This window comes from Rosa rugosa, chromosome 6 (assembly GCF_958449725.1).
Source record: "Rosa rugosa chromosome 6, drRosRugo1.1, whole genome shotgun sequence".
NCBI lineage: Eukaryota > Viridiplantae > Streptophyta > Magnoliopsida > Rosales > Rosaceae > Rosa > Rosa rugosa.
Window position 1 is genome coordinate 44,456,160 of NC_084825.1, and position 26,078 is coordinate 44,482,237.

The window sequence follows — 26,078 nt, forward strand, 5'->3', positions numbered from 1 at the left end:
GATTAGAAAAAAATTGTTGCAATGAACAAAAAATTACTTGCTCAAACATGCTTGGCAGCATGATCTTTGCCATGACCTTGATAGTCATTTTAGGCCTAGAATGTCTCTCTAGGTACCATGCCAAGGCAGTTGCAATGGCCATACGATATACCACAAAGGTGTAGTGGCTCATGCCCTGTCTTAGTGCAAGGATTGAGATGATGGAGAGGCCTGCCTGCATACCAATCACATGGCATTCTGCAAAGACTTACCAAGGAAACTTTAAAGTTGTGTTCGGAGGTTTGTGACCATACATAAAATCTGAGAGGAGTGTATGATTTCCTTAACCTCTGAATTGCCTCTCTTATAAAGAAAAGGAATTTTAACTGCTGAATGCAATTTCAAATGCAAATGTTGTGAGGGACCGAATTAGTTTAGGGTTTGGTTATGCATGGAACAACTGTGAATTGAAAGGCTAATGCAATAAATTAACATGAAGGTGTCTGTGCCAGATATGAAGGTGCAAGAACACACTTTTTTGGTTACTTGGGGGATAATAGTCTTGGAGTTTGCCCTGAAGGGTGATGATGATAACTATTGGTGTCTCTAGCTAATGAATAAACTAAGTTGTTCTAGATCCACCACTAGTGGTTAATTTCCTTTCTCCTTTGTATTGTTTATGATTAGCATACTAAATCCACAGCTAAATAATTGATGACGATAACCAATTTAACTACCAAAGATCGCCAAAAAAAAATTTAACTACCAAACCCATTTTCACCAAATCCACCAATGAATCAACCTCTTATAGATGAATAAACTGGTGCAAACAAAACAGCTAGCTAAAGACATAATCTCAAGAACCAAAATGGCCATGCTAACCATAGCTTGCAGCTTAATCCTGCTAATCACCACCACCATAAACCACTCTTTTGCCGCTGCTCGAAGCTTAAGCAATTCAAACCCATCACACCCTCACAACTACCATCACAAACTCACATTCCTAATGAGAGATGTGCTCATGAATGTGACTCAACCCTCATCCAAGACCAAACCAGCAACCACCAAAGTGACTAGTCCTCAGCTGCCATTCTCAAAACCACTAGGACTATTTCCTCCAAATGGCGGAGTCCCCATCTTAGAAATCAATCCCATGCATACCACTACTTCTCCAGTTTCCGGAGTCTCCACTCAAACCCTAGATTTATCCAGCATTGGACTATTTTTTCCTGCTAGAGCCACACTGCAAGAACTGGAGTTTGGGGAAGTAACCGTGATCGATGAGGACATATTCGAAACTTTTACTTCAGGGTATGGTTCACTGGTCATTGGAAAAGCACAGGGGATATATGTTGCAAGCTCTGAAGATGGGAGTAGCCACATGATGGCCATGACTGCACATTTTGCTAATAGTCAATTTAAGGACGGATTGAGACTTTTCGGAGTTCATCGGAGGGATGTGCATGATGAATCTCATGTTGCTGTTATTGGTGGCATTGGAAAGTATGTGGGTGCAAATGGCTATGCAACAGTTAAGACAGTGAAAACTGAAGAAGCAGCCTGCAAGATGCTTAAGCTCAATGTCTATCTCATCTAGTAGCTAGGAACCTAGCTCATTGTTGTGATTGTAGATTTTCTGGTTGTATTATGTTTCTAATTATAAATAGGAATGATGTTACCCATAATTGGGTTCAGAAACCAAATGCATTATGAAATCAATCAGTTAAATAGACAAAATTGCAAACAGACATCTTCTCCATTATGATACAAACTCCTTGCTTCAATCAAGTAGGGATGGATTGAATACCAGATGTTGAACCTAATTAAGTAGGAAAAGTTTACTTGGCCACCCAATTTTTGTTCCAGTAGATTTGGATATGCAAATTAAAGTAGCAATTATGAGCAGTATTATGATTATGAACAACACAATTTTGAGCATATATTGAAAGACCCCACCACAAAATGCTATGTAAGGGACAGTAGTTCAAGTATGACACCAGATGAGTAATAACAGTGACCCAGTTTCAAATATTAGAACAGCCCTATAGGAGTTGAACTACAGAACTTGATGGTGATAACTCCAGTAGATCAATTGTGGCAAAAAAAAATTCCACTATTTAGATGACAAATCTACTATAATTCAACTGAACTTGATAACTATAATAAGCTGATTATGATAGGAACCAGTACCCTTTCCTATAAGATTTTTTCACATGTCCTTATGTTAGATATATACTTCCCTTCCCATTGATTGAATATAGAAACCAGAAACTAAGAGATGGAAGGAGAGAGTTTTGACTGCTGCACTTTTAAGTTTTAAATGCCACTTTAATCCAAAGGATTATACCCATCTATGCACGATGTGGTTTTAGTTTTACTCTAAATGCTCTATAGGTAAATCTAAACTTGTCTCCCAATAAGGTTATGCCAAAACACCAGGCTGTAGTGGACATCACCTAATCATATAAACTCATATACCAGTGCCATCTTAACTGCCCAAAAAGAGTACCAATTCCATCTTATGGGAGTTGGTTTTCTCAACCAAAGACACCCTGCAAAGAAAAAAAGGGTACAACAACTCCATCACTTGGGAGATATCAGAAAACTATATATAACGACACAAACCATTTCATTTCTCAAACACAACTCACTCAAATCCAGTACATTCTAGTCTCTCAAGAGTCTAAGCAAATACTCCTCATTTCTTCACAACCCAAAATGACCTCCAAAGCAGTCAAGGCCACCTTCTACATTTTATTCCTAGCCATCATTACACTTGGATATGCCAACTCAGCTAGGATCCTTGATGAAGCAACTAATCCCCTCCCGACAACTGTCCAGGCTTCAAACCCGATAAATCCCACCACTCTGTTGCCAAGTGGCCAAATCCCTGCCACCACAACCGTGGATGACAACAAGGACGACGCTGAGGCACCAATTCCAGACACTGATGCCCCTGTTGATGTCACACCACCCGTTGATGTGGCATCACCAATAGTTACTCATGTCACCCCCGCGGTGCCAGAAGCTGATGTCACACCACCCGCTGATGTGGCATCACCAATAGTCGCTCCTGTTACCCCTGAGGTGCCAGAAGCCGACTCACCCCAACCCGAAGAACCCGACACTACTATCGTGCCAACACCCGTAGCGGGCCCCGTCATCCCCTCCGCAACCGCGCCAATCCCGGGCCCAGCCATCCCGACACCAAAAGTGCCGCTCCCAGTTGCAACACCCGTGGCGGGGCCCGCTACCACCGAAGCGAAACCGCATTTGGCCTTCTTCATGCACGACATTCTTGGAGGATCCCAACCGTCCGTTCGGGTGGTGACCGGGCTCATCGCCAGCACGGTGGCCAACGTCGCCTTCTCGAAACCCAACAACAACATCTTCCCCGTCAGCGGTGGGACCCCCCTAAACAACAACAACCTCAACGGCTTCCTCGACAACAACCGCAACAACCTCCACTCCATCGCCGGCCTCACCGGCACGACCGGCCTCACCAACTCCCAATCCAGCACTGTCATCCAAAACTCCGGCAACAACAACATAGTCAACGGCGGCGACAACCAGCCCTTCGTCACCGCTGGCCAGCTCCCCAACGGCGCCACTCTCCAGAAGCTCATGTTCGGCTCCGTCACCGTCATCGACGACCAACTGACCGAAGGACAGGAGCTCGGCTCCGCCGTGCTCGGAAAAGCTCAGGGTTTCTACTTGGCCAGCTCTTTGGACGGAAACAGCCACACAATGGCGTTCACTGTTCTCATGCACGGCGAGCATGACGTGGAGGACACCATCAGCTTCTTCGGGGTACACCGCACGGCGGCGCCGGTGTCGCATATTGCAGTGATCGGCGGGACCGGGAAGTATGAGAATGCGAATGGTTATGGGGCCATTGAGAGCCTTCATCAGGAGGACCAGCACACAACGGACGGTGTGGATACCATAATGCAGATCAGTGTTTACCTCTCTGAGTAAAATGTGTGTGCATATAGTGTTGTGAGCTTGACAATGTCACTGTTGGATTTGATGTATCTATCTTCCATGTATCTTTAATTGAATGCAAAGCTTATGTTCTGTTCTTCACTTTTCTCTCTCTCTCACTGTTCTTCACTTCCCTTTTAAAGATGATGCGAATTAGTCCATTACTACTATTTATAAGCAAGAACTCAAAACAGCCTAAATGTGAGATTATTAGCTTTAACCTCATTCTTCGCGAGGCTAACTTGTAGGTGCTGCTTGTGTTAATTTAGATCATACTCGAGAATCAAGATGTAACTCTCAGAAAATTTGGTTAGACCCCTTCTAGCTAGAGAATAACATCATCATCGGCTTATTAGGTTGTGGTGGTCTGTAATTTTCTTTTCTCATCCAAGAAACTTATGTTGATTAACTACTGTATTACGTTAGAATACAAAAAACTACATTAGAATATTTCAACCTACAGGCTAGGACTAACACTTGGTGCAACTTGCAACTGAAAAATTAAGCGACGTACTCAATTGTTTGAAGCTTTCCTGGCTGAGGCTAATAATGATCCTTCAGTTAATGAGCAACTGGTATGGCAATATCTTGCTCCCACCAAAATAATTGCTCTTAGCTCTAGTTTATGATGATTAGGATTCATGTTAGTGGAGATCAGATGTGATTTGTGAACTCTATTTATTCCGTACCAATGCTTCAGCCTAGTTCAATGAAAAGTAATAAACATCCCCAATAGCACACCAGCGTGCAAAGATTAAGTTTTTAGTCAATACCAACTTTCGATTTGCATAATAATTAAAGATTAGGTTCCCTTTCATTATTTGTACAATTATTAGAGAATTCCGGTTGATCATACAACTAGTGAAATCTAGAACTGCATTTCTGGCTGGAAATGCTTTTCATTGATATATACTGATTCTAAGACTGCACGATTTTTTCTGTTTTATATGGTAGCATTGATTCATCTTAGTTGAGCAAGTCTGGCAATACTTTATATGTTCATAATTTCATACCCTGAAATAAAGTTGACGAACCAACAATTGATGCGCAGTTCTGTATTTAAGGAGCAGAAGTCTCAATTTTGCATAATATAAGTTACAGAAAACAAATTGGAATCCTTTAATTTCATTTCTCTAAAATCACAGGTAATGCAAATTACAATTGTTGTCAAACTTGAAAATGAAAAATACACTCAATCACACATACTAGTAAGTAATATAAACAGTGAACTGCAACAAGGTCTCTGCTCCATCAGTTTGATGCTCATTGATAGCCGGGAATGTCTTAACAATGGCAAGCCCTTTCGCATCAACATACTTTCCGGTGCCACCCATGATAGCCAAGTGAGACTCCGATGCAGCCACACGATGGACCCCAAAGAAGCTAAGGCTATCAGCATAACCCCCACTTTGAAACATAGCAGTGAAAGCCATAGTCTGACTCGTACCATCTTCAGAACTCACCACATAGAACCCTTGTGCCTTGCCAACCAAACCAGACCCGAGCTCATGCCCTTCAGTTAGCTCATCATCGAACACACTCATTGTGCCGAACATGAGGTTTTGGAGTGTGGAGCCTCCTGGAAAGAGCTGCCCACCATTGATGAAATTGTTGTTGTTGTTGTTATTGTTTTGTACCACATTTTGCGTTGCTCCACTAAGTCCAGTGAGAAACGGGATGTTGTTGTTGCTTAGAATACCGTTGTTGTTGTTGTTCTGGGGTATTCCATTGTTAAATGGCAGGACTGCTCCATTTGGTTTGGCAAATGGTACTTGTCCATTGACTGCAGGGCTGTTGACTATCCCTGTCATGGCTCTAGCTGTGGGGTTCGTGCCACCTAGAATGTCGTGCAGGAAGAAGACTAGGGAATGGTGGTCATCAGCATCAGCCACCGTGGCAGGTTGTGAAGCTGAAGGTGTGACCACTGGTTCAGCATTGATGGAAGGTGTGCCAATTGTATTCGACACCACCGGAGGGACAACAGGAACCAGTGGCTGCTCCTCGAGAGTTCGTGCTGAGGTGGCAGAGAAAATGGTGAGTGTGAGGAATAGTAGGTAGGTGACAGAGAACATTTTGTGAGCTTCCATGTGACAATATGAGGGAATTAAGATGTGGGGGTTGGAAAGTTTCTTGTATAGAGTTGTGGATAATGGATTGAAGGGTGTGTTTCTGTAGATGCATATATAGCTTGAGGTTTTGAAAGGAGTAGTTTGAATGGAGTTGGTGCTAATCTTTCCTATTATAGTGTTCTGGTTAGCCAGCCACCTTAGCGTGGAATTGAATGAAGAGGAATGGTTTGACTTGTATAGAGGTTTAGGTCAGCTAAGAAAGATCCACTCTTGCTTTCACAAGGCTCAGATACACACCAGTAATTAGTGGCTAAAAAATTCTGTAATTTCATTATCTGCAGCTAGTTAATTTTGATCTTTGTGGCTCTTGCTTCCTGTCGATACAAATCCCCTCAAAGAGTAGGTGGGATTTATACCAGGAAGGGTTGAAATCCACATGACACTTTCTCTTCATTTGTTTTGTTAAAAACCAGTGTTGACTGATAGAACTGATACAAACTGATACAAAGATGAAAACAAGTGACCAGATAGAACCATCCAGTTAGCATCATCCTTATCTATATAAATTTTCATTAGAAAGAATGATCATTCAAACTGATACAAAGATTAAAACAATTCATGAACTCATCAGCACCAATCTTTTTTCAATCATGTATGAAGAAAACAATTTGATTCTATACATATATCTTTTTCAACCCCTTCACTTGATCAAAACTGTAGCTAGATCTACACAAATATCTTTTCTGTAACTCTCTTTTTAAAAAAATCCAAAAAAGAAAAAAAAAATCACTGCTGTTTCAAACTCACTGTGCTAAGTTGCTAACTAACTCTTCTACAAGCTCATCAATCAACAATCTCTCTACTTCTCTACCAATAAAATCAATTTCATCTCCTAAATCTAAATTCCCAATTCCACTTCTCAGCAGCTTCTCTACCAAGTTCTTTCTTGCTTCCATTCCTTCCTTCTCTTGATTAACAAGCAACATCCACAGATCTTCCTCTATCATCTCCTGACCAGACTGCGTTCTAATCCTTCTAGATACAGGCTTGGTCCGTATGGGTTCACCCATAGATGGCTGGAGAATCTCTATTAGCCCATCATTTATACGATCAAACAAAAGCCTCCGGTCTGACCTATTCCAAGACACCTGATCACCAAATTTCTTCTCCAGGCTCTCAAAGACATAATGGCTCATCGGGCATTCTTGAAAGCACCAGGTATCACAGTCCACTTCTACTCCCCGACTATAAAAGCCTGCCTCCAATAACACATCAATGAGGTAGGAAAAATCTCTACTTTCTTCAACTTTGAACAACCCCACTAAACTGCTTTCCTTATAGTCTTTCACAGATCTTTCACTAGTATCATCATCACTTGACACAATCATTCCAGAACCTTCGGAGCATGTATCGGAGTATTCTGATTTCAGAATGAAGTTGCATAAACAAACATAGGACGAATATAAATACAAAATGAAAAACGAAATAGGGAAATACAAAACAAAACAAAAGCATGGACATATAAGTTACAGTGATATAATAGAGAAAAGGCCTTCTAGTAAACTCACCACTGGTGTCAACATTGACACTTCCCAAGCGTTCCGGCGAAGGTGAATTATCTCCTCTAAATAGTGGTTCCAGAACTGAAACTGGACTAGGCTGGTAAACTTCCTCCAAGCTTGCCATACAATCTGACGTGGTGAAGCAGTGCAAAGAAAAATTGCTTTCTTCATCAACTTCCATGGATGTTTCCTGCAGTTTTACCACATTTTAGAAAGCATCACAGGACAGAATTGGTAACTATAATATTCAAGCAACCACTACAAATGTTCAAGATGTACATTGTTGCAGAAAACTCATATACAAGAAGGATAAAAGACTGTCTTCTAAAGAAGAAACAACAGACCTTTTGGACTGAAGTATCTGTAGTATTACTGTCTTTCTCCTCAGTTCCATTCTTCAGATCATTATGGACCATGCAAGTATTTTCTCCCGTAAAACTACCTTCTGATTCCAGGCTAGGAAAAGATTGAAATTTCTTATTGTTGGTTCTCAAATTTATAGGTCTTGAACGATCCTTATGGTTGAAATTGTACTCACATGACCTGCTCTGCGCCCAATTGATAGACCTTTTAGGCGTGAAAGGCCACTCATTACAGAGAGCTTCATATTTATCTTGATGTTTTCTAAACTTACTGAGGTCCAGGTCCTTCAGACCATGCTTAACAGGCTTTTTTCTTGGTCGAAAATGCATACCAAGCTTGTAATCCAAGTTTCTTGGCCCTATTTCATGGACAGGCATGGCAAGTAAATCGCCAAGGGTAATGCCTCTGTCAGCCCTTCCACACCCTTCAAACTTCTTAGTCTTCTTCCATTGTTCTGAGAGTTGCTCTTTGGCTTCCCTGGCTACGTATGATTCATCTGAATAAGAAAAAGACTGGTATTGGTTCCTCCGATCAGATAAATTCAAGGAAGGAGACCTCAGGAGTTCAGATGCCATTGCAATGGAGTTGCCACCTCTGGACCTTGGCCTTGCTACCTTTCCAATTGGTTCTATTCCTTTACCGTGTATCTTCCCATTGCTAGGGTTAGGAAACTCGGCGCAGTTCTCATCAACTAACTGATAAGCTTCAAGGGAACTCATTGGAGGGAAGGATCTTGCAGAACTGTCGGCCAAGCCATGCTTGGGTTTCAAAGCAACAACTCCAGTACTGGGGGAGCATCCTTTTCTATTTGACTTCAATGGAGACCTCAAAAACTTATGTAAGCCATCAAGACCAACTTCCCCTGGTAGACATTCATACTTTTCTGATGACACTTGAAATTCCTCCTGCCTAGTCTCCATCTTCAATTCTGACAATCCCGAGTTTTCTGTTCCCTTATGAACTGACAGGTTAAAGCCATTATCCCCTTTTAGTGGACTTACAACTTCAAAGACATCCTTACAATCTTGATGGCCTACTACCGACCTCAATGAATGACATTTCTCTCTGACGCCAATAGAAGCAACACTGTGAAAGTAATTATCAGATAGTACTCTTCTTCTTCTTTGGACAGGCTGCTGCTGTGGCGATTCAGCAAGACCCATTAACTTTGCTATAACACTTGGTGAAACTCGTGTGGATTCCATTTCTATCAACAACAATAATAAAAAATAGACAAAGATCCGAAGGCAATTGGAAGACTCCTAGCTTTCTGGACCTCCTCTTCTGCATGAAAAACGATTCTAAGATATTTCAATCAATGTGCAATACGATTATAAGCATAACACAATCCAATCAAATAAGAGAAGAAGAACTTTGTCAGAATAGAAGAGGCTTTTCTTTACAGAGTTTCCTAACCATTTTCTTAGATTACAAACGAAAAGGAAACACATTATAGAACCAAAAAGAGACAAAAGAAACAGACTCACAGAATCCATTTGAGAGGTCCAAATGGTCATAACAAAGTTTCTGTAGACCTAATGGCTACAGAACAATGAAGTTTGAGGCAGAGACCAAATCATAAAGGCAGCTTCTTTTGCCATACAATCATTGCCACAACAAAAGTACCAAGCTTAAGTGAATTTAAGTAAATGGAGCACAGCATCATTATTATACAAGATAATTTCAGACCTGTACACACTGACATAACAATGATAGCAACCAGTACAACGACAACAACCCCTCTCAATTTCATAAAAACAAAAACCAAGAACAAAATCATTTTGATGCCCCCACCACTATAAAATCCCATTGAAAACAAAAGCATCCATCATTGACAAAAGCACAGGCAAAAATCAAAACCCAACAAAATTATGAACACTCTACTTCATATCATATGAAATAACAATCCCAGAAAATTAAAGAACATATTAAGAGGGCTAAAGGCTTTACCTTTAATCCAATTCCTCCACCAAAAAGCAACAATCTTTACACAACTCGCTTCATTTCAGATACCAAGTTGATCAAGTAATAAACTTCATGTCTTCATCACCCGAGTTTCTGGGTTTCTTGATTATAAATCAACCATGAAAATGACACGCCGGGTATATTCCCAAATCTGGGTCAACAAAATATTAAAGGAAAACAAACAAAGTCAAAGCCTTTGCTTATTTGGACAAGGAAATGGTTTGAATCAAAAAATCTGGGTTTATGTTCTGGGGGGTTAATTATCTATTGGATCCTAAAATGAAGCAAAAGAATCAGAGTCTTCTTGGGTTTGTTGAAGCAAAAAGAAAATGATTTGGGAATGTGAGAGGGAAAAACAGAGAGGAAAGGTTGCGTTGGTTGGGTTTGGCTTCGGTGCGAGGTGGGATCGTTTTAGTTTTTTTTTTCAAAATTTGTTTTTGTTTGATTATGGAAATAGATTAATAAGTAATCGTCTTGCTTGCGTAACTCCCGCCAAGAAGATATGGTTTTTAATGGGGGACTTGATGAGAGCAGTCCAACTTTTGCTTAGTACAGGCAAGGAGAGCCTCGGAGGCTCATAGAATAGGGTGAAATGTGGTGGGCCTGTGGGGAATCAAAATGGGGAAAGAGGTGGTGGAAATAGAGGAATATTGGTGTTTATATTTGGGGTGTTGTTGCCTTGTGGGCAAAGATTGTTTTTGACCAAAAAGAATGACAAAGTTTGACTTTTACTGGGGTTAAACTGTTCCTGGGTTGTTGGAGCTCAGGGAAAATTGGAGTTTTTTTTTTTTTTTTGGAGCTGGGAGAAATCCGGGTTTTGATAATGGAGTCAGCACGGTCACAGTGTGTGTGGTATGACAAGTCAGTAGGAGGCGATGGAGAATATTATTGAAATTTTATTAGACAAATATCACATGGCGCGGCGGACGCACCAAAAACTTTCTCTTGATAATGAGAATCTTTTTTTTTTTTCAATCAGTCAATCAATTCTCATTCATCTTAAGCCAGAATGACACAGATACATATATTCTATTGCCATCTAAGGGTAAGTCTAGGACTAGGGATGGCAAAAATCCTCATCGGGTAGGGTACCCATAGGGTATTCGACCCTAACGGAGAGAAATTCAGGGGAAATCGGGTAACGGGGATGGGGATCCCCAGTATTCGAATTTTGAAATCGGGTATGGGGCGGGGATGGTATTTTTATCCCCATCCCCATACCCTGTGTATAAGAATTATCTGAAATACATATATATATAGATTTTATTTATTATATATATTTTTGATATTATTTATAAATAAATATTTATATAAACTTTATCTTTTTGTCAATATTTAAATTCTATTAATAAATATGTTCAAAAAAGGAAGATTCTTTTAATAAAAGATATTTATCAACATGTTAATTTTCTTTGATTGAAATAAGAAATTTATTTTATTTTGATGTTTGATTTTAACTTCATATTTTACAATCCATAATTATTTGTATAAATTTTTATATAATAAATTAGTAATATTGTTAATGGGGATTTGGGCGGGTACGGGGACCTAATCCCCAATGGGGACAGGGACGGGGAATCCCCAGTATCTTATTACGGGGATTGGGGAGGGTACGGGGATGGAGAATGAAGTCGGGTATGGGGATGGTAATTTAATCCCCTTACCCTACCCTCCCCATTGCCATCCTTATCTAGGACGTGGCATGCTAGCACCACCCATTAGACAACCAGTGCTCACTCATTCAAAAACGAGCCTATACACTATGAAAATAATACATAGTAAATAGGCTACATTTAAACCAAAGATAAACATAAGCGCATTTAGTTGGATTAATGATCCTCCGGGATCCCAAATACGAAACCCTGAAGAAACAGAGCCTATACGCATGGTCTACCAAAGAGCCCAATTCCAACAGATACTCATAACAAGTTTGGACACTCCAAGCCCATTTAATTTTCTTTCTTGAGAAACGATATCAAACTATAATAAGGGATTGATTTGTTATAAAGAAAAATATTATAAAAATTTGAATTAAACTTCATCCATCATTATAGAGAAAAATATTATTAGACTAAATGACTAATTACTAGTTGTATAAACGAATCCGTCAGCATTAAAATCACAAATAATATCTAAATTTTGTAATTTTACTTATGATACATAGAGCCTAGTTTACTAACATTGTGTTGCCACTGTAACCGTCTCTCTCCGTCGGCAGCGTCTACAGTTTTGAGAGTCGACAGCGTCTCCTCCACCCTCTGTGGTGTGTCTCCACCCTATATGGTGTGTTTTCCTTGAGCTTGTCTCATATCTAAAGCTTCATGCCTCAGTTTCTTTATTGTTCTGTTTCTTCCATCCCAATTCCTATCCAAACGCCCAGATCTCTTATCCTTTCTCCCATCCTCTTACAACTTCATCTTTCATCTTCTATCCCATCGTTTTCTTCTTTCACAATCCTACCATCACAGCCGTTCTCGACCTGGGTCTACACACCTAACTCTACACCTAGGAATAGCTGCCGAACCGGCACTCCACTGATGATTGCAGACGTCGCCGGACCAGTGGCGTTGTGTTGCTCGATGATCTCCACCACCACGACTGCCGTTTTTATGTCCTTTGGTACATTTGTCCCTCTTGTGCAGGCTATTCGGGTATGGAGAATGATGGTGGATAAACCTCTGGCATTAGGAAGTGAAGCCTTGAACTCTTGCTTTCTTATGCACATCTATATTTGTATTAATGACTGAACTATTTACCAAAAAAAAAAAAAAAAACATTGTGTTGCCACTAGAAAGCTCCGCTCGAAGAAGATAAAGGGAAATCGAAATTTGGGGTTCACAAGGCATTGTGTGACAAAGCATCCTCGTGACATCACAAGGTTCATTGGGTATCCAAGGCTACTGTTCCCTGGAGAATTGGTGCTTCTTATGGTGAGGTGAGGGTTGTCATGCATTGATCCAAAGGGGTTGCATACTTGCATTGTTGCATGTGGTTGAGCTCACTGTCGGTGGAAACCCTAACGTTTCTTGAGAGGTGTAGCTTTTTTTAGCGTACCGTCTCATATCGGTAATGAATTCATAAGGAAATTGATGATCATTTATCGTTGGATTCAAATTTAAAAGTGAAAAATAAATTAACTTAGTTTAAAAATATTTATTTTCATTATTGACTTTTTTTTTTAATGGAATGGAAGAATTTTCCATTGATAAAAATTATGCAACAGTACAAGGTTAGAGGGATCCGAAAATCTCTCAAATTACATCAATTGCTCAATTATTCCAAGACCAAAAAAATAAAAAAAATAAAAAAAAAAGAGAAAAAAAAAAGTAAATACTCCTACACTACCATAGACCAAAAATCAAACTTGACGAACAAAGACCCCTAGACCCTATCAATTCAAGACAAATGGCTATAATTTTCTAATTTGTTACTATATATAGTAACAAATTAGAAAAATATAGCCATTTGTGTTACTCTTTTGACAATGGGTTAGATACTCATGATAAAATAGGTAGTTGATAAATAGTTAAGACTAGAAAATATGATCTTAAAATGCTGATAGATAAGAAATGAAAAAATTCAAATCTAAAATTTTGGGAAAAGAAGGGAGACGAGAAAGCTATAGCTAGTAGGAAAGATTATAAAGAAAAATTGCTAGCATGAATAAAGCTCGATACTTGAAGCTCCATATCTGTCAAATCCCTCAAGCTAGGTGTTCCCAAAGACCAAAGTCCATGGGACTAGTGTGCTATTGCTAGATTGCAACTTATAGTCCCTGGTCAGCTTCACCAAAGTAGGTGAACTGTATTATGTAAGAGGAAATTAGGTCAACTATCTGATTTAGTATGTACTGATCTGTACTATAGCACAGATTATTTATGGTTATGTTATGTTCATCACACACTTTTTTTTTTTTTTGTTATGTTCATCACACACTTATTTTGCATCTAATTCAATCAACATTAGAATTTATTTGAATAAACTTTACTACATTGATAAAAAAAGCTACCGTATATATTTTACATTATTTATACATACTCAAAACTAAGTTATAATATTGACAATAAATTTGTTCACAGACTTGTACGTAATACAGTTTGTAGGTGTGGTAATTAATTACTTCTCATAGAACGAAATTCACAGAAAATGACTCACATTACCAAAACATTTATGCGTATCATATACATGTATGTACCGTAAAATTTCCTAGAGAAGATAAAGGAAAATCGAATTTTTTGTCGTAAATGTGAAGTAAACTACTTTGAAATAGGTATACAGTAAAGATGGTATATATACAGTAATAGCCTAATAGGTATACTGTCGCAACTGTTCTCATATATATTCCAAGGGATTCTATACTGTAATAGTCGATCATTCAACATTTCAACATGGTTTTGTAATTGATCCCCACCTGAACGTCATCGATCATCAAGTGGTCGAGATGTAAGAGTAACTGAAAAAAGAATTCTCAATTCTCAACAATAGGTCAAGCACGGCCTAGGATCTGAGTTATCAAATCTCACCGATCTCACCCATTCTCATTGAAAGTTTCGTTCAGGGTTCCACTATTTTAAGATACCTGGACTTGCCAGTAGATTCTGACTCGAAGCCATACAATTGCTGTTAGCTAGGAAAATGAATGGCAATAAATTAATCAAGCAGAAATATGATAATGAACAATATAATATATATAGGATTCCAATGCTTAGAAACATCATGATCATGATCGTGATTGAGATATAAAGTTGGTTCCTTGATGAGTGTGATTTTTCAGGCTTTAGAAAAAGCAAGGAAATCATGCAGATCGATTTGCCATGCCTCTATAATTTTGTTGGGGAGGCACCTGGGATATACGAATGGGAACGAGGACGAGAAATGCAAATTCTATTATTCTTGACAAAGGACATAATCCAATACCTGGATGAGGACCATATTATCATGTTGCTCTCCACCTTGTAATTCCCTACTTTGTCCAGTAAAACATGACTGTGATTAGGACTTGCACTAATGCCATGCCATAATGTCTGTTATCACGAATTCACGATAATGAACGCAAAACACGTCGAATATAACCTCTCCACTTCAAGTAGTTCATAGTCTGTTGGACGAGATTTTATGTTTTAATTTTTTGGGGCAATTTGTTTTTTGAGAGAAAATAGATAATTTCATTAACTTATCCATGGCCAAAAGGCACATACATCACAAGCTGCCTCATACCAACAGTTCTAGCTGGCACGAGCTGCCAAGCAAATGACAGGGGACCCTCACTGTAGACAAATGCGCTCACTTATTACAGTACCTAGCTAAATGCCCAAACCCCAAAACTATCTAAGCTTCTTGTTATAACAACCCTAATCGCCTAGAGACCTCAATTGGTGTACAATTAGAGAAGCTAACTTACATAGCACTAGACTCTAGAAAGCAAATACTAGGCACAGAAGAGGACCGGGAAAACCAATAGTTTCCCAGTGCCCTATCCTTAGCTCGAGAATCCTCTGTCGTTACCACTCTAGAGGATTTGCTAGAGGCACAAAAGTGCGTAATTCCCTAACAAACGTAGAGAGTACAAACCTAGGGTTCTAAACCAAGGTAAAAAAGATCCCGAAATCACAGCCCAAGAAGAAGACCCCAGCTCAGGCCCAACCATGAAAGCTTGACCCAAGCCCATCGTCCATCTGCAGTCTCCAATGAACGACCGCTGCCACCCGAAACCAGATCCCGCCACCGCAATCGGCACCAGCCCTCGCCACTGCCACTGACGCCAGCCTCGCCGCCGCACCGCAAGCCCCAGCCTCGCTGCCTCAACCCAGGTCGAAGCCGGACCGGACCACGTCGAAACCAGGCCAAAGCAGCCCGAATCCGGACGTCGCTGCCACCGTCCAACTCCTCCACCACGCTGCCTATCATGGAGATCCCGGAGGTGCCACATCGACCCTCGACCCGCGTTGCCCCGCCGCCCACGGAGCCCAAGATGTCTTCCGGTGCTCGTCGCCAAAACCGTCCAGCGCCGGACTCGAGCCGTAATCCCTCTCCAAGAAGCTGCCGGACCATTAGTTTTCAAATTCTTGTCCAGCAGTCGCGTCGAGCAGGCGAGGCGAGCCAACGCCGCCCAAGCACGCCGCCGGACAAGGAGAAAAGTTGCAACCCTAAACCAAAAGCAATTCCGGGTTTTGTGGAGCACTAGGAGATACTGAGGCTACAATGGGGCAATTTGTTGAATACATTGCTCTAAGTTTTTTGTGAGCTTATCAATTAATCATCATATTTTGTCTTTATATAATTTTTTTCGGAAATTAATTAATATTAAGTACAACGCTCTAGAAAGAGGGCAGTGTGCTTATATAATTGAAGATTGATTCATACAATGATGTGATTTGGTGCTAAGGGATAACTTTTTCAGCTTTTACGCTTGGCCTGGATTAATTTTCTGGATCAACCTGTTGTAAAAAAAATAAGGAATTTCTGTAAAATTAAATTACAAAAAATATCATGATGCCATCAGAAATAATAATAATAATTATTATTATAGAAATAAAAAAAATAAAATAAAAGGAAGAAAATATAATAATATATAGATTTTTATATAGAATAAACTTTTTTTTTATTTAGTAAAAAAGATCAAACGATTTCACTCCTACCCTCATGGTGACTCGAACCCATAGAATAAACTTATCGAGTTAAAACGTGCAAGTGCACCGTCTTAAAAGAATATTTGTTCCTTACTGCATATGGTTGAATGACGAACTTTCCCTAAGATACAACAACTCTTCGAGCTCTATCATGCAACAATAAAGCTTCTTAGAACCTTAATCACCCGTGCACTCAAAACGGTACATAAGTAAAGTAGGTATATGTATAGTATAAATTTTTGGTAGAGGTATTTGCCTAGAGTGATTGCATTATGATGGATCACACTATCATGTATGATCTCATTATTTGATAATCTAAAGTACAGGTGCATGTTTCATGCCTCATCATCTACCTTCCAACTCTAGCCTTCCTCCTTCGTTTAGGTTGAAGGCAAGGTCATCAATTGCCTGATTACTTTCAAAGCGGTCAAATAATCATTACATATTAATATAAAAAACTATTAAAATTATAAATAAGATAATAAACATAATATTAAAAATAACCCCCACAATAAATAAAGAAACTAAAAGTAAATTTTAATTTTAAATCATAAAATTTCAAACATGACCAACTTAGGCTAAACACTACTCTCTTTATTATCAATGCTTCTCTTCTTGACCTAGTTTTCTCTGAAACCTAGGGTAGAGGTCGACGGCTAGGGTTTAGTCGATCTAAGGTATTTCATAGTCGAGAACGAGGTTCTTGCAGATCGGAGTCGTGATGGCCGAGGCTATGGTGGCTCGACTGGCGGCAGCACCTGCGCTGACCGACGAAGCGATGGTTGAGTTTGGGGAGGCTGGAGCAGCGGCTGTTGCAGTGTCGGGTTTTTCTTTGGTGGGGCGTATGTTGGCGCCTAGGGTGGAGGCTGATGCCGGATTTCCTAAAGCGATGGCGGCGGTGTGGGACCTGCGTGATCGCCTCTCGATCATGAAGGTTGATGGTGACCGGTTCCAATTCCGGTTTTCGGTGAAGGAGGAGGGTCAGACGGGTATGAAGATCCGGATTTGGGATCCGGGTCGGATCTGGAGTTGGGCATGGGGCTGGGTCTGGCTTTGGATGACGGGTAGGATCTGGTTTTGGGTTTGGCAGTGGGCGTGGATTTGGACTTTGGTGTTAATTTTCATTTGGTTTTTATTTTCTTGGTTCATAGGTCACTTTGGTGGAAGATTGATCTCTATTTGGCGTATTTCTTACGTGGAAGATGTCTGGATGGTCATATTACCAGTTACATTGTTAGAAGATTGCCCTCTCATGGTCGGTCACACTATCAGTAACATAGGTGGAAGATTGTTCTATTTTCGGCGTAAGTTGTACGAGGAATATGCTTGGTTGGTCATACCACCGGTTACTTTGATAGAAGATTGGCCTTTTATGGTTGGTCATACTATTAGTAACTTTTCACATAGCACGGTTTACACCCGGTGCGTCTTCAGATGCAATTTTGCATCCCATCGTATCTTCACTAGGTTTTATGTTCATTGTTTTATTTCTGTACTTTTCATTTACGATGTAGTATCTACATCTCTCTTTTGTAACCTTTATTAATTATTATTAATGGAGTTGACACCTATTCTCAAAAAAAAAAAACTTAGGCTAAACACTAGCAACAAAGAGAGAAAATGCCACCAGATAAAGAGAATAACAACTACACAAGTGATATAAGAAAAAGTATGCTATATTGCCATAATGCCAGGATAACATACAACTATGGTCTTGGCGAAGTGAAGAATTCATTCTATATACTACTTTTGCTCTCAATTTCTGTAAGAGCAAGTGCACCGGTCTTGCTTTGCCCCGGCAAAAGGGGAGAATGATGATGTGGTGACCGGGCAGAAGGAAAATTTTGCTTCCACCGGCCAAGGTTTGCCTTTTCATGACCGAGGCCAAGAAAAAAGGCAAGGCCGTGACTTTTTTCTTGCCCAGGCTCGCCGGCTGCCAGCTCAGCAGAAACCTGTCGTGGCTGACGTCAGCGTGTTGTGTGGAGAGAGAGAGAGAGAGACTCGACGAAGGACGATGATCGGATTCGGTCTTATTTGCTCCGAGATCATCACTTCTTGATTCTAGGACGAGAACCAACATCAAAACAAGCCCAGACATTCCAGAATCACCGCAGTGCAAGGTAACTCCGACAAAGCCGACGGTACCCAGAATCGAAAAGCATTAAAAGTCGATCAATTCCAACAAGTAAGTATACCTAGATTAGAGCTCGACGAGAGGATTATGTTTCATACCTTAGGTGACCCAAACGATGGCCGGAGTCGCAGGAAAAGTCAGAAATTGCCGGAAAAGCTTCAAGCTTCCGAGCTCGAATCTCTCTCCACGGTCGTGCATGGACGATCCGTGGCCAGAGGTGCGCCGGCGTCGTCAAGACGAAGCGAATGCCAGTGGTCCGCCGCCGTGATATGGCCGGAATAGAAAGTTCCGGTCGGGTCTTCCATACGGGTCGCCAGTTCTCTCTCTCGGGTCGAGGGAGCTCGATGCTTCTGGAACGATCTTGGTCGTTGAACTGTGCGGAGGGATATTTATACCCAAAACTCAGTTTAATCCGAGGGCTAAGATTAAAAGGTGAGGATTTGAATGGCCCAGATCGCTCCAAATTAATAAACAGTAAAAAAATGAATACTAAAATTAAAAGTAAAATATTTGATGAACAGTGGAATATAAACAGTAAAAGTAGATGAACAGTCAAAAGTGAACAGTCTTGACCGGTCAAGAAAAAAAACGGATGCAAACCTATGTCCAGTGGCAGTGAATAGTAACTTGACTGGTCGAATTCTTGACTTCTCGACTTTGCCTTTTCTTGACTACGGGTGCACTTGCTCTAAGGGGCTATAATCTATTAGACTTAACGGTCAAAGTTACAAAATGGTTTAGTAATGATCTAGAAGGTGCAATGAATGTAGACATTCAAAAATCAATCATAAAAAGATCCGAAATGAGAGTCTTTAGTGAGGATTTTTAAAATGTGGAATTAGTAAGGACTTTTAAATTAACTATTGGATTTATGTTTAAACTTTAATTAAAATATTATTTTTACAACACACATGTCATCTAACAGTTGATTTAAAAGTCATCATAAGTTCTCACTACATGCAGAGAGCCTCTAAAAATTTGAATGCACAAATATATAGACACGCACATCTAGGTAACATAAACTTGGCTGATCTAGTCCGTAATCCGTAATGATTAACGAGTCATGTGAATACTTAACCTCCCAAAATAGGTCATTCATGAAACTATTTTTTACTTTTTTTCCTGCTCCTTTTATATAAATGAATGTAGCTAATCCAATACCCATATATGAATGTAGCCACTATATGGACCATGTTCAAGATCAATAGTCATTAGTATACTTTCAGAAAAATAAGCTAATTTAATTATTACTTGATTTGAAACTCCTATCTACCAATGTATGAATAGAACGTGAACACATGGAAAGGAGATTTTGCTTTCGATGCTTCTCCAATCTCCATTAACGATCTGTGGTTGACTGCTAGGACACATAATCAACAAATGGACATATCAAATGTCAATCCCCAAATCAAATGAGTAGTTTGATTTTAAAAAAGAGAAAGAAAAAGAAAACAATCTGGAAATTCTTATGTTATAAATGCATTTCTTTCCACCCAAGAAAAAGAGAAAAATTCTTCCATTGTTCATTGCAAATCACAAAGGTATAAACTTTTTAGTTAATTTCTTGTATATTCATCATAAAATTTAGAAATTATTTTTTTTCATAAAATTTTTTTAGAAATTATTGAAAATATATATTTCTTTGATTTTGAAAAAATAAATAAAAAAAACCTGCATGTATAACGTGTTTATTTATTTATCTATAATTTAGTGACCAATTATATGTTTGTGATATAAAGTTTTGGGCCCAACACCAACCTACACCAAGTCACTAACCCCATAAATAAGTCCATAACCTCAACAGGTCTCTCACTCCATTCCCCCTAGCTTCCAGTTTGATCTCCACTCTCACTCTCTTTTGCTATCAAAAATGGCTCTTGAGGTTGCTGCCAAGGCTGCTGCTGGTGCCCCTGAAATTCTTGGTGACTGTAAGCTCACATTCCCTCTCTCTCTCTCTTTTAATTTCCTTTCTGGGTTTTGATCAAATTTCATTAATTTCACAAAGATTCCGTCTTGGGGTTCTTGGACAGGTCCTTTCACCCAAAGGGTTCTTGTCACTTTGGAGGAGAAGAAAGTACCTTACAAGCTCCACCTCATAAACTTGGCTGACAAGCCCCAATGGTATTTCTCAAAGTTTTGAACTTTTAGTTCATCACACACAGAGATCCAAAATGCATGATCATTCCTTTATATGTGCTTTTTGGATCATTTGAGGAATTGGGTTTTTGATTTATAGGTTTACAGAAGTGAATCCAGAGGGAAAGGTGCCTGTGGTGAAGTTCGATGACAAATGGGTCTCTGATTCCGATGTGCTTGTTGGGATTCTTGAGGAAAAGTACCCTGAACCTGTTCTCAAAACTCCTCCAGAATTTGCTTCAGTGTATGCACTTTTTCTCTTGCACACAAATTGTGGAACTTTTTGCTATTGATATGGCTATTTAGTAGTCTTTACATATTCTTCAGATGTTTGAAATTTAGCCCATTTGATTTATTTAATGTGTTTTTGGCATAAAAATGTCTGATCAGTAGCCTTATTGGTGCTTTATGATTCAAATGCTTTTGTTTTATAATGGATGTCAAGGAAGGAACTATTATTGGTATGTCCTGTTAGGTTGTAATAGTGTGCTTGACTTTATTTTGGGGGTTTTATTGTGAATTTGTAGGGGATCAAAGATTTTTGGGTCATTTGTGACATTCCTCAAGAGCAAGGATCCCAGCGACGGTTCGGAACAGGCTTTGCTTAATGAACTGAAGGCATTGGATGAGCATCTTAAGGCACATGTATGTGTGTTCAGATTAAGAAAAGCATATTGAAATCCCGGTCTTTCACTTTAGTATTTGTTTGGAATATGAGCTAATATGCTTGGGATAAACAGGGTCCATACATTGCTGGGGAGAAGATCACTGCTGCTGATCTAAGCTTGGCACCAAAACTGTACCATCTCAAGGTGGCTCTTGGCCATTTCAAGAAGTGGACTGTCCCTGAAAGCTTGACCCATTACCACAAGTATACTGAGGTATGCTATTCAAATGAATGAAGTCCATACTTTTGGACAACAACTATTGTTGAGTATGTTTCGCTAAGTATGAGATGTTTTTGTTCCATTTATCTTTAATGTGATGCTGATGCTCTGAAAATCTTCTGTTCTGTTTGTGATCCATTTTCTGCTGAGAATTTGATTCTCAGGAATTACTAGTGTCTAGTGATATAAATTACTGGCTACATGGTATTCCCGTTGTAGGTCAGTTCTTATTGCCTTCTGGCATAATCTAGTGCGCAGTATAACGTGGTGCTTAGTCACATTAGATGATTAATTTTTTTGTGTGATAACTATACTCTTGACTGGCCAGTAGTTAGTCACTGTGAGACTAGAGACCAATGCTAATCTCTACTTCCTTGATCGCACCACCTCCTCTGTGTGTTGTGTGAGAAAGTTTGTTGACTGGCCTATCTCATTTGATTGTGCACATAAGCATTTGCAACTGAAATAGTGGAAATGGAAAAATCTTGGTCTTGTCTGTGACTACATCTCTCCATGTTATTGGACCTCTTGAGTTTCTAATTGTTTTCTAATATCAATTTTGCAGTTGTTGTTCTCAAGGGAATCTTTTGTGAAGACCATCGCCGAAGATAAATATATTATTGCAGGATGGGAGCCGAAAGTCAACCCCAAATAGGTCTAGATTGTAAGGTCTGTTGAAGTTTAGTTATGCTATGTAATGTGTGAAATTTATGCTATGATTGTCAAACTGGGTAGCTAAACTAGACCTGCGTTCTTCTTATGTCTAATAAATGTATTAAATCTCTATTATCGGGTATGCTATTTGGTATTACTTGGTAACACTGTGCAAAGTCTCTGGATATGTATGGTTATATTTTCTCCATTATATTCATTCTTGATCTGGTCCGAAAATTAACATGGGCCGGTTGACCTCCTATACTGGGGTGGCTGCCGGATTGATCCCCAAATGTGGCAATTACCCAAGAGTTCTTATTTTGTCGTTGTACCCAAGAGGTTTGGGTTCCCGCTGAAGGTCCAATATAATTTTAGCCCAAGTAATCTAGGCCCAAGCAGTTTGGTGGTCACTTTCTGTTTTTGCGTCTATTCTTCTCCATCAACCTCATATGTTTTTGTCAAGACTTTTGTCAAGAAGCTTTCAAAACTCATATCTCAATGAGTGCTGCATCCACATCCAGTGTTGCTATGGTGTTATTCAAGGGCATTTCTAAACCACAAGCTAAGGAATGATGCAAACCAGCTTAAATTGGAACCATATACGAAATTAGTAGTTAAACAACATATTTGTATACAAATCAATGACATCGCATATGATCCAAACTCCAAAGTTCAAAACACTCTTTGTCATGCCAGAAATAGACCATTTCCTTCCTTCAAGGCTGAGATGAGTAGCGGAAATGACCTTGATTACCTTTGTTCTTCAAAGCCAAGTTGAGAACTTTCAGAAAACAATAGAGGAAAAAACAAGCAAACAAACAAAATCAATAACAAGAAAAAAAAAAAAAAGTGTGTGATTACGACGAGAGCATAACACAGTCCCCACATTATTTGCTTCAGTTATTATAAACTCTGAAGTCTGATAACACAGAATTTTCCCATTACTATAAGACAAGGCTGATGACAATTCAAATCATATTTGTCGAAGGCGAACTTTCTAGGTCTTGACCCACATGCACTCCACGTTAAACTCACAAAAAGAGCTACAAAAGCACACTCTACTAAAATGAATATCTACCATACGTACAGCTATGTTGTTCTACCATACAATGTATACTCATATATAGAGGCTAAATAAATTAAATGGATAATATATCTTATCCCATCTTTGTTAATTTTTCTTAAAGTGGGGATAATTTGATTTAGTTGAATGCACCAACTAGACATGACGTTGTTGAATAAAAAATTAAAAAAACTAGACATGACGTTGCAAAAAAAAAAAACTATCTGGATTTCGCCCCGAGTCATACATGTATAAATACTGAAATGAGTCCGATCCATAAATATAACACACCCTAATCTATCTTATATACATGCAATAGTCATTATTAGTAGTAAACTAACATGGAGTCTTTTGAGAGGAATGACAGTAATTTCGAGTACAAATGATACATTGTACAAACTTACTTTGTAACTGCATGTGTGTCACATGTCACATACTTTCTCCTAATATAAATCAAGAATCTGTGCACACCTAATTAATAACCACAAATAAAAGTCACATAGGGTCAATTTGTTCAATAATTACATGTACTTCACATGCTAGCTTCTTCGACCACAAATCAAGAATCAATATATGTACCAACTGTGAAATGTCATCAATTAATGATTAATTTTAATGACTAAACATGGATAGTTTTTTAGAAGAGTAAAAGTTATAAAGAGTACAGATAGTACATAGTACAGTTTTGTTTGTAATTGTTTGTGTTTTACACTTCACATACCTTCTTCGAATAGAGTGGACGCCTTTTAACCATAGCACGTATGTACAATTTTATTAATAATTACATGCATAATGTATTTCACATGTTATAATTAACTTCTCCGACCACAAATCAAGAAAGTACGCACCAACTACAAATGTGATGAATGATTCAGATTGTTAAAATAACTATTGCCCTAAACCTTAACATCGATGCTTCTAATCATGCAAGACAAGAACAAGAACATATTTCATTATCAATCAAATTCACTTTAACTGATGGAACATTACAAACTTGAACCCTTGTTTAATTCCAATGATATTGAATTCCTTCAAATGATAAGAATATCGGGGCGCCAGGAGTACTGATTGGTTGGTGCAATATAATAGGCTAAACAAGACGAAGCATGTGGGCAAATGGCAGTGAAGCCTTATTTGAAGAGGAAAGGGGAGGCACCAACCATGAAATATACATATCCGTGCGCTTCAGTATTATTATTTCGTTAATGAATAAAAATATTTACGGTTGTTGTTCTTATTGGGTTGGGACCTGGTGATACGAATGGTTTGGCTCCATATATATAGATATGATATATATTGAAGGCTATCTACCAACCAGAAGCCAAGGTGAGATCGCTATCGATAGCATGTTAGCTAGTCGTCTGAATCTTTGGAGGAATCTGATATCATCTTTTGGATCAATTGACTTGTCTCTTCCTCAGACATTCGATCTTTTTTGTTCTGAGACACTGCATACGCCTCGAAGAACTCCTTGTTCACTTTCTCCAGTTCATTCCACACTGCACATTCACGATGATCATTATTAGTATTTCACTTGATTTTAGGATTTGACGCCTAATCGATCACAACAGATATGTTAACGGTCACAAAGTAAGATCACAGTCACACGACCTCCACAAGGAGCTTGTTTATATGCTTTTCACATGAGGAAAAAAGACTACAAAGTGTTTTGATTACTCGCAATTGAAATAGTGAGCCTAGTTGCTGATGGAAGAGTTGCCTTTCGAAAAGCTTTCGTTGTACGAATCCAATATGGCGGATTAATTCAGCTAGCTAGAGGTTTCAAAACTTGTTGAAGATCAGAGTTTAATAGGGCTTGATGATTTCATTTTGGAGCTGATGATATTATTTTATTTTATGTCAAAATTGTTCTGCTTAGCCTCAAAGGTTCTATAGCTCTAATCATTTACGTGGAATCTTTGAGTCCCCGACAGCCGATGATCATTACCCTAATTAGTTACAACCCTGGTTGCACAGTAATTATTTCCCTGGTATAACTTCGCGGTTCCTTATTCATGCATGAGATGATTTAAAAGGGAATAAAGAAGATCAGATGGAGTCATGGAGGAGGCTATATCTATAAGGAATAAACACTAACCGGTGGAGGTGATGACAGGTGTGATGTTTGCATGCTTAGACAGAGCTTCCATGCACTCTTCTTTGCTCATGTGGAAGATCAAACACTTCTCTATCAGGTGCTGCACCTGTTTTTACAATTGATTAGGTCACACAGTAGTGTGTGTGTGTGTGTGTGTATATATATATATATATTTTGTGTGTGTGTGTGTAAACCTAGCTAAAACTGAAAGATCGACCACAAACTAAAAGTTCAGGAATAGCCGTATCCGATAGCGATCACTTACCAGGTGTATGTATGAAGCAGAAGAGTCTCCCATGATCGATGTCTCTGTTTCTAGCTAGCAAGCTGTATGATTCTTGATCGATCAGAAGAGAGCTCCGAGTGTAATTTAAACAAGATCGAGAGGTGGGCAACAGCTGGGTGAGACTGTATGTGATCCAAACCGAGGATCGGATTGATCTTTGCAACAGTAGAAGTAATAGAGAGCTCTGTAGACTGTAGTACTATGAGTGAGAGAGTTTGCTGTAGTATCATACCAGTACAATAAAAAGGAAGGTATAGAGAAGAAACGGA

The 26,078-nt window shown here is 39.2% G+C and overlaps 6 protein-coding genes across 8 annotated transcripts; 3 read left to right on the top strand and 3 right to left on the bottom strand.

The window, feature by feature from the left end:
• Window positions 1–847: 847 nt before the first annotated feature.
• On the top strand, window positions 848–1,576 carry LOC133716844 (dirigent protein 25-like). Its single transcript, XM_062143498.1, has one exon. The coding sequence runs from the start codon at window positions 848–850 to the stop codon at window positions 1,574–1,576; it is 729 nt and encodes a 242-aa protein (XP_061999482.1).
• Window positions 1,577–2,635: 1,059 nt separating this feature from the next.
• LOC133717639 (dirigent protein 24-like) lies at window positions 2,636–4,065 on the top strand. The gene has a single exon (XM_062144348.1). It carries the CDS (start codon window positions 2,698–2,700, stop codon window positions 3,955–3,957), a length of 1,260 nt encoding a protein of 419 aa, XP_062000332.1. The 5' UTR covers window positions 2,636–2,697; the 3' UTR covers window positions 3,958–4,065.
• A 1,068-nt stretch (window positions 4,066–5,133) lies between these two features.
• LOC133718071 (dirigent protein 25-like) lies at window positions 5,134–6,100 on the bottom strand. The gene has a single exon (XM_062144869.1). The coding sequence runs from the start codon at window positions 6,048–6,050 to the stop codon at window positions 5,169–5,171; it is 882 nt and encodes a 293-aa protein (XP_062000853.1). The 5' UTR covers window positions 6,051–6,100; the 3' UTR covers window positions 5,134–5,168.
• A 462-nt stretch (window positions 6,101–6,562) lies between these two features.
• Window positions 6,563–10,344, bottom strand: LOC133718070 (uncharacterized). 3 transcript variants are annotated; one of them, XM_062144866.1, is made up of 4 exons: window positions 9,908–10,344; window positions 7,939–9,241; window positions 7,601–7,784; window positions 6,563–7,452 (listed from the first exon to the last, which is right to left on the bottom strand). In XM_062144866.1, the coding sequence occupies exons 2-4, from the start codon at window positions 9,160–9,162 to the stop codon at window positions 6,836–6,838; spliced, it is 2,025 nt and encodes a 674-aa protein (XP_062000850.1). In that variant the 5' UTR covers window positions 9,163–9,241; window positions 9,908–10,344; the 3' UTR covers window positions 6,563–6,835. The 3 variants fall into 3 exon arrangements, with proteins under 3 accessions (XP_062000850.1, XP_062000851.1, XP_062000852.1); XM_062144867.1 differs by having other exon boundaries at window positions 7,939–9,258; XM_062144868.1 differs by lacking the exon at window positions 9,908–10,344 and adding an exon at window positions 9,445–9,864.
• Window positions 10,345–20,455: 10,111 nt separating this feature from the next.
• LOC133715900 (glutathione S-transferase DHAR2-like) lies at window positions 20,456–22,573 on the top strand. Its single transcript, XM_062142590.1, has 6 exons — window positions 20,456–20,613; window positions 20,716–20,806; window positions 20,922–21,065; window positions 21,349–21,466; window positions 21,562–21,702; window positions 22,274–22,573. Exons 1-6 carry the CDS (start codon window positions 20,556–20,558, stop codon window positions 22,361–22,363), a joined length of 642 nt encoding a protein of 213 aa, XP_061998574.1. The 5' UTR covers window positions 20,456–20,555; the 3' UTR covers window positions 22,364–22,573.
• A 1,777-nt stretch (window positions 22,574–24,350) lies between these two features.
• On the bottom strand, window positions 24,351–26,078 carry LOC133715901 (uncharacterized). Its single transcript, XM_062142591.1, has 3 exons — window positions 25,789–26,078; window positions 25,524–25,629; window positions 24,351–24,924 (listed from the first exon to the last, which is right to left on the bottom strand). Exons 1-3 carry the CDS (start codon window positions 25,819–25,821, stop codon window positions 24,779–24,781), a joined length of 285 nt encoding a protein of 94 aa, XP_061998575.1. The 5' UTR covers window positions 25,822–26,078; the 3' UTR covers window positions 24,351–24,778.

Excerpts from the sequence above, each read along its gene's own strand:
- LOC133715900 (XM_062142590.1), top strand. The coding sequence starts at position 20,556 with ATGGCTCTTGAGGTTGCTGCCAAGGCTGCTGCTGGTGCCCCTGAAATT. Across the intron at positions 20,807-20,921 it reads TTGGCTGACAAGCCCCAATG|GTTTACAGAAGTGAATCCAG; the intron begins GTATTTCTCAAA and ends TTTGATTTATAG. Across the intron at positions 21,467-21,561 it reads ATGAGCATCTTAAGGCACAT|GGTCCATACATTGCTGGGGA; the intron begins GTATGTGTGTTC and ends TGGGATAAACAG.
- LOC133718070 (XM_062144866.1), bottom strand. The coding sequence starts at position 9,162 with ATGGAATCCACACGAGTTTCACCAAGTGTTATAGCAAAGTTAATGGGT. Across the intron at positions 7,785-7,938 it reads CAGATACTTCAGTCCAAAAG|GAAACATCCATGGAAGTTGA; the intron begins GTCTGTTGTTTC and ends GTAAAACTGCAG. Across the intron at positions 7,453-7,600 it reads TGTCAATGTTGACACCAGTG|AATACTCCGATACATGCTCC; the intron begins GTGAGTTTACTA and ends TTCTGAAATCAG.
- LOC133718071 (XM_062144869.1), bottom strand. The coding sequence starts at position 6,050 with ATGGAAGCTCACAAAATGTTCTCTGTCACCTACCTACTATTCCTCACA.
- LOC133715901 (XM_062142591.1), bottom strand. The coding sequence starts at position 25,821 with ATGGGAGACTCTTCTGCTTCATACATACACCTG. Across the intron at positions 25,630-25,788 it reads CTGCTTCATACATACACCTG|GTGCAGCACCTGATAGAGAA; the intron begins GTAAGTGATCGC and ends TTGTAAAAACAG. Across the intron at positions 24,925-25,523 it reads ACCTGTCATCACCTCCACCG|TGTGGAATGAACTGGAGAAA; the intron begins GTTAGTGTTTAT and ends GTGAATGTGCAG.
- LOC133716844 (XM_062143498.1), top strand. The coding sequence starts at position 848 with ATGGCCATGCTAACCATAGCTTGCAGCTTAATCCTGCTAATCACCACC.
- LOC133717639 (XM_062144348.1), top strand. The coding sequence starts at position 2,698 with ATGACCTCCAAAGCAGTCAAGGCCACCTTCTACATTTTATTCCTAGCC.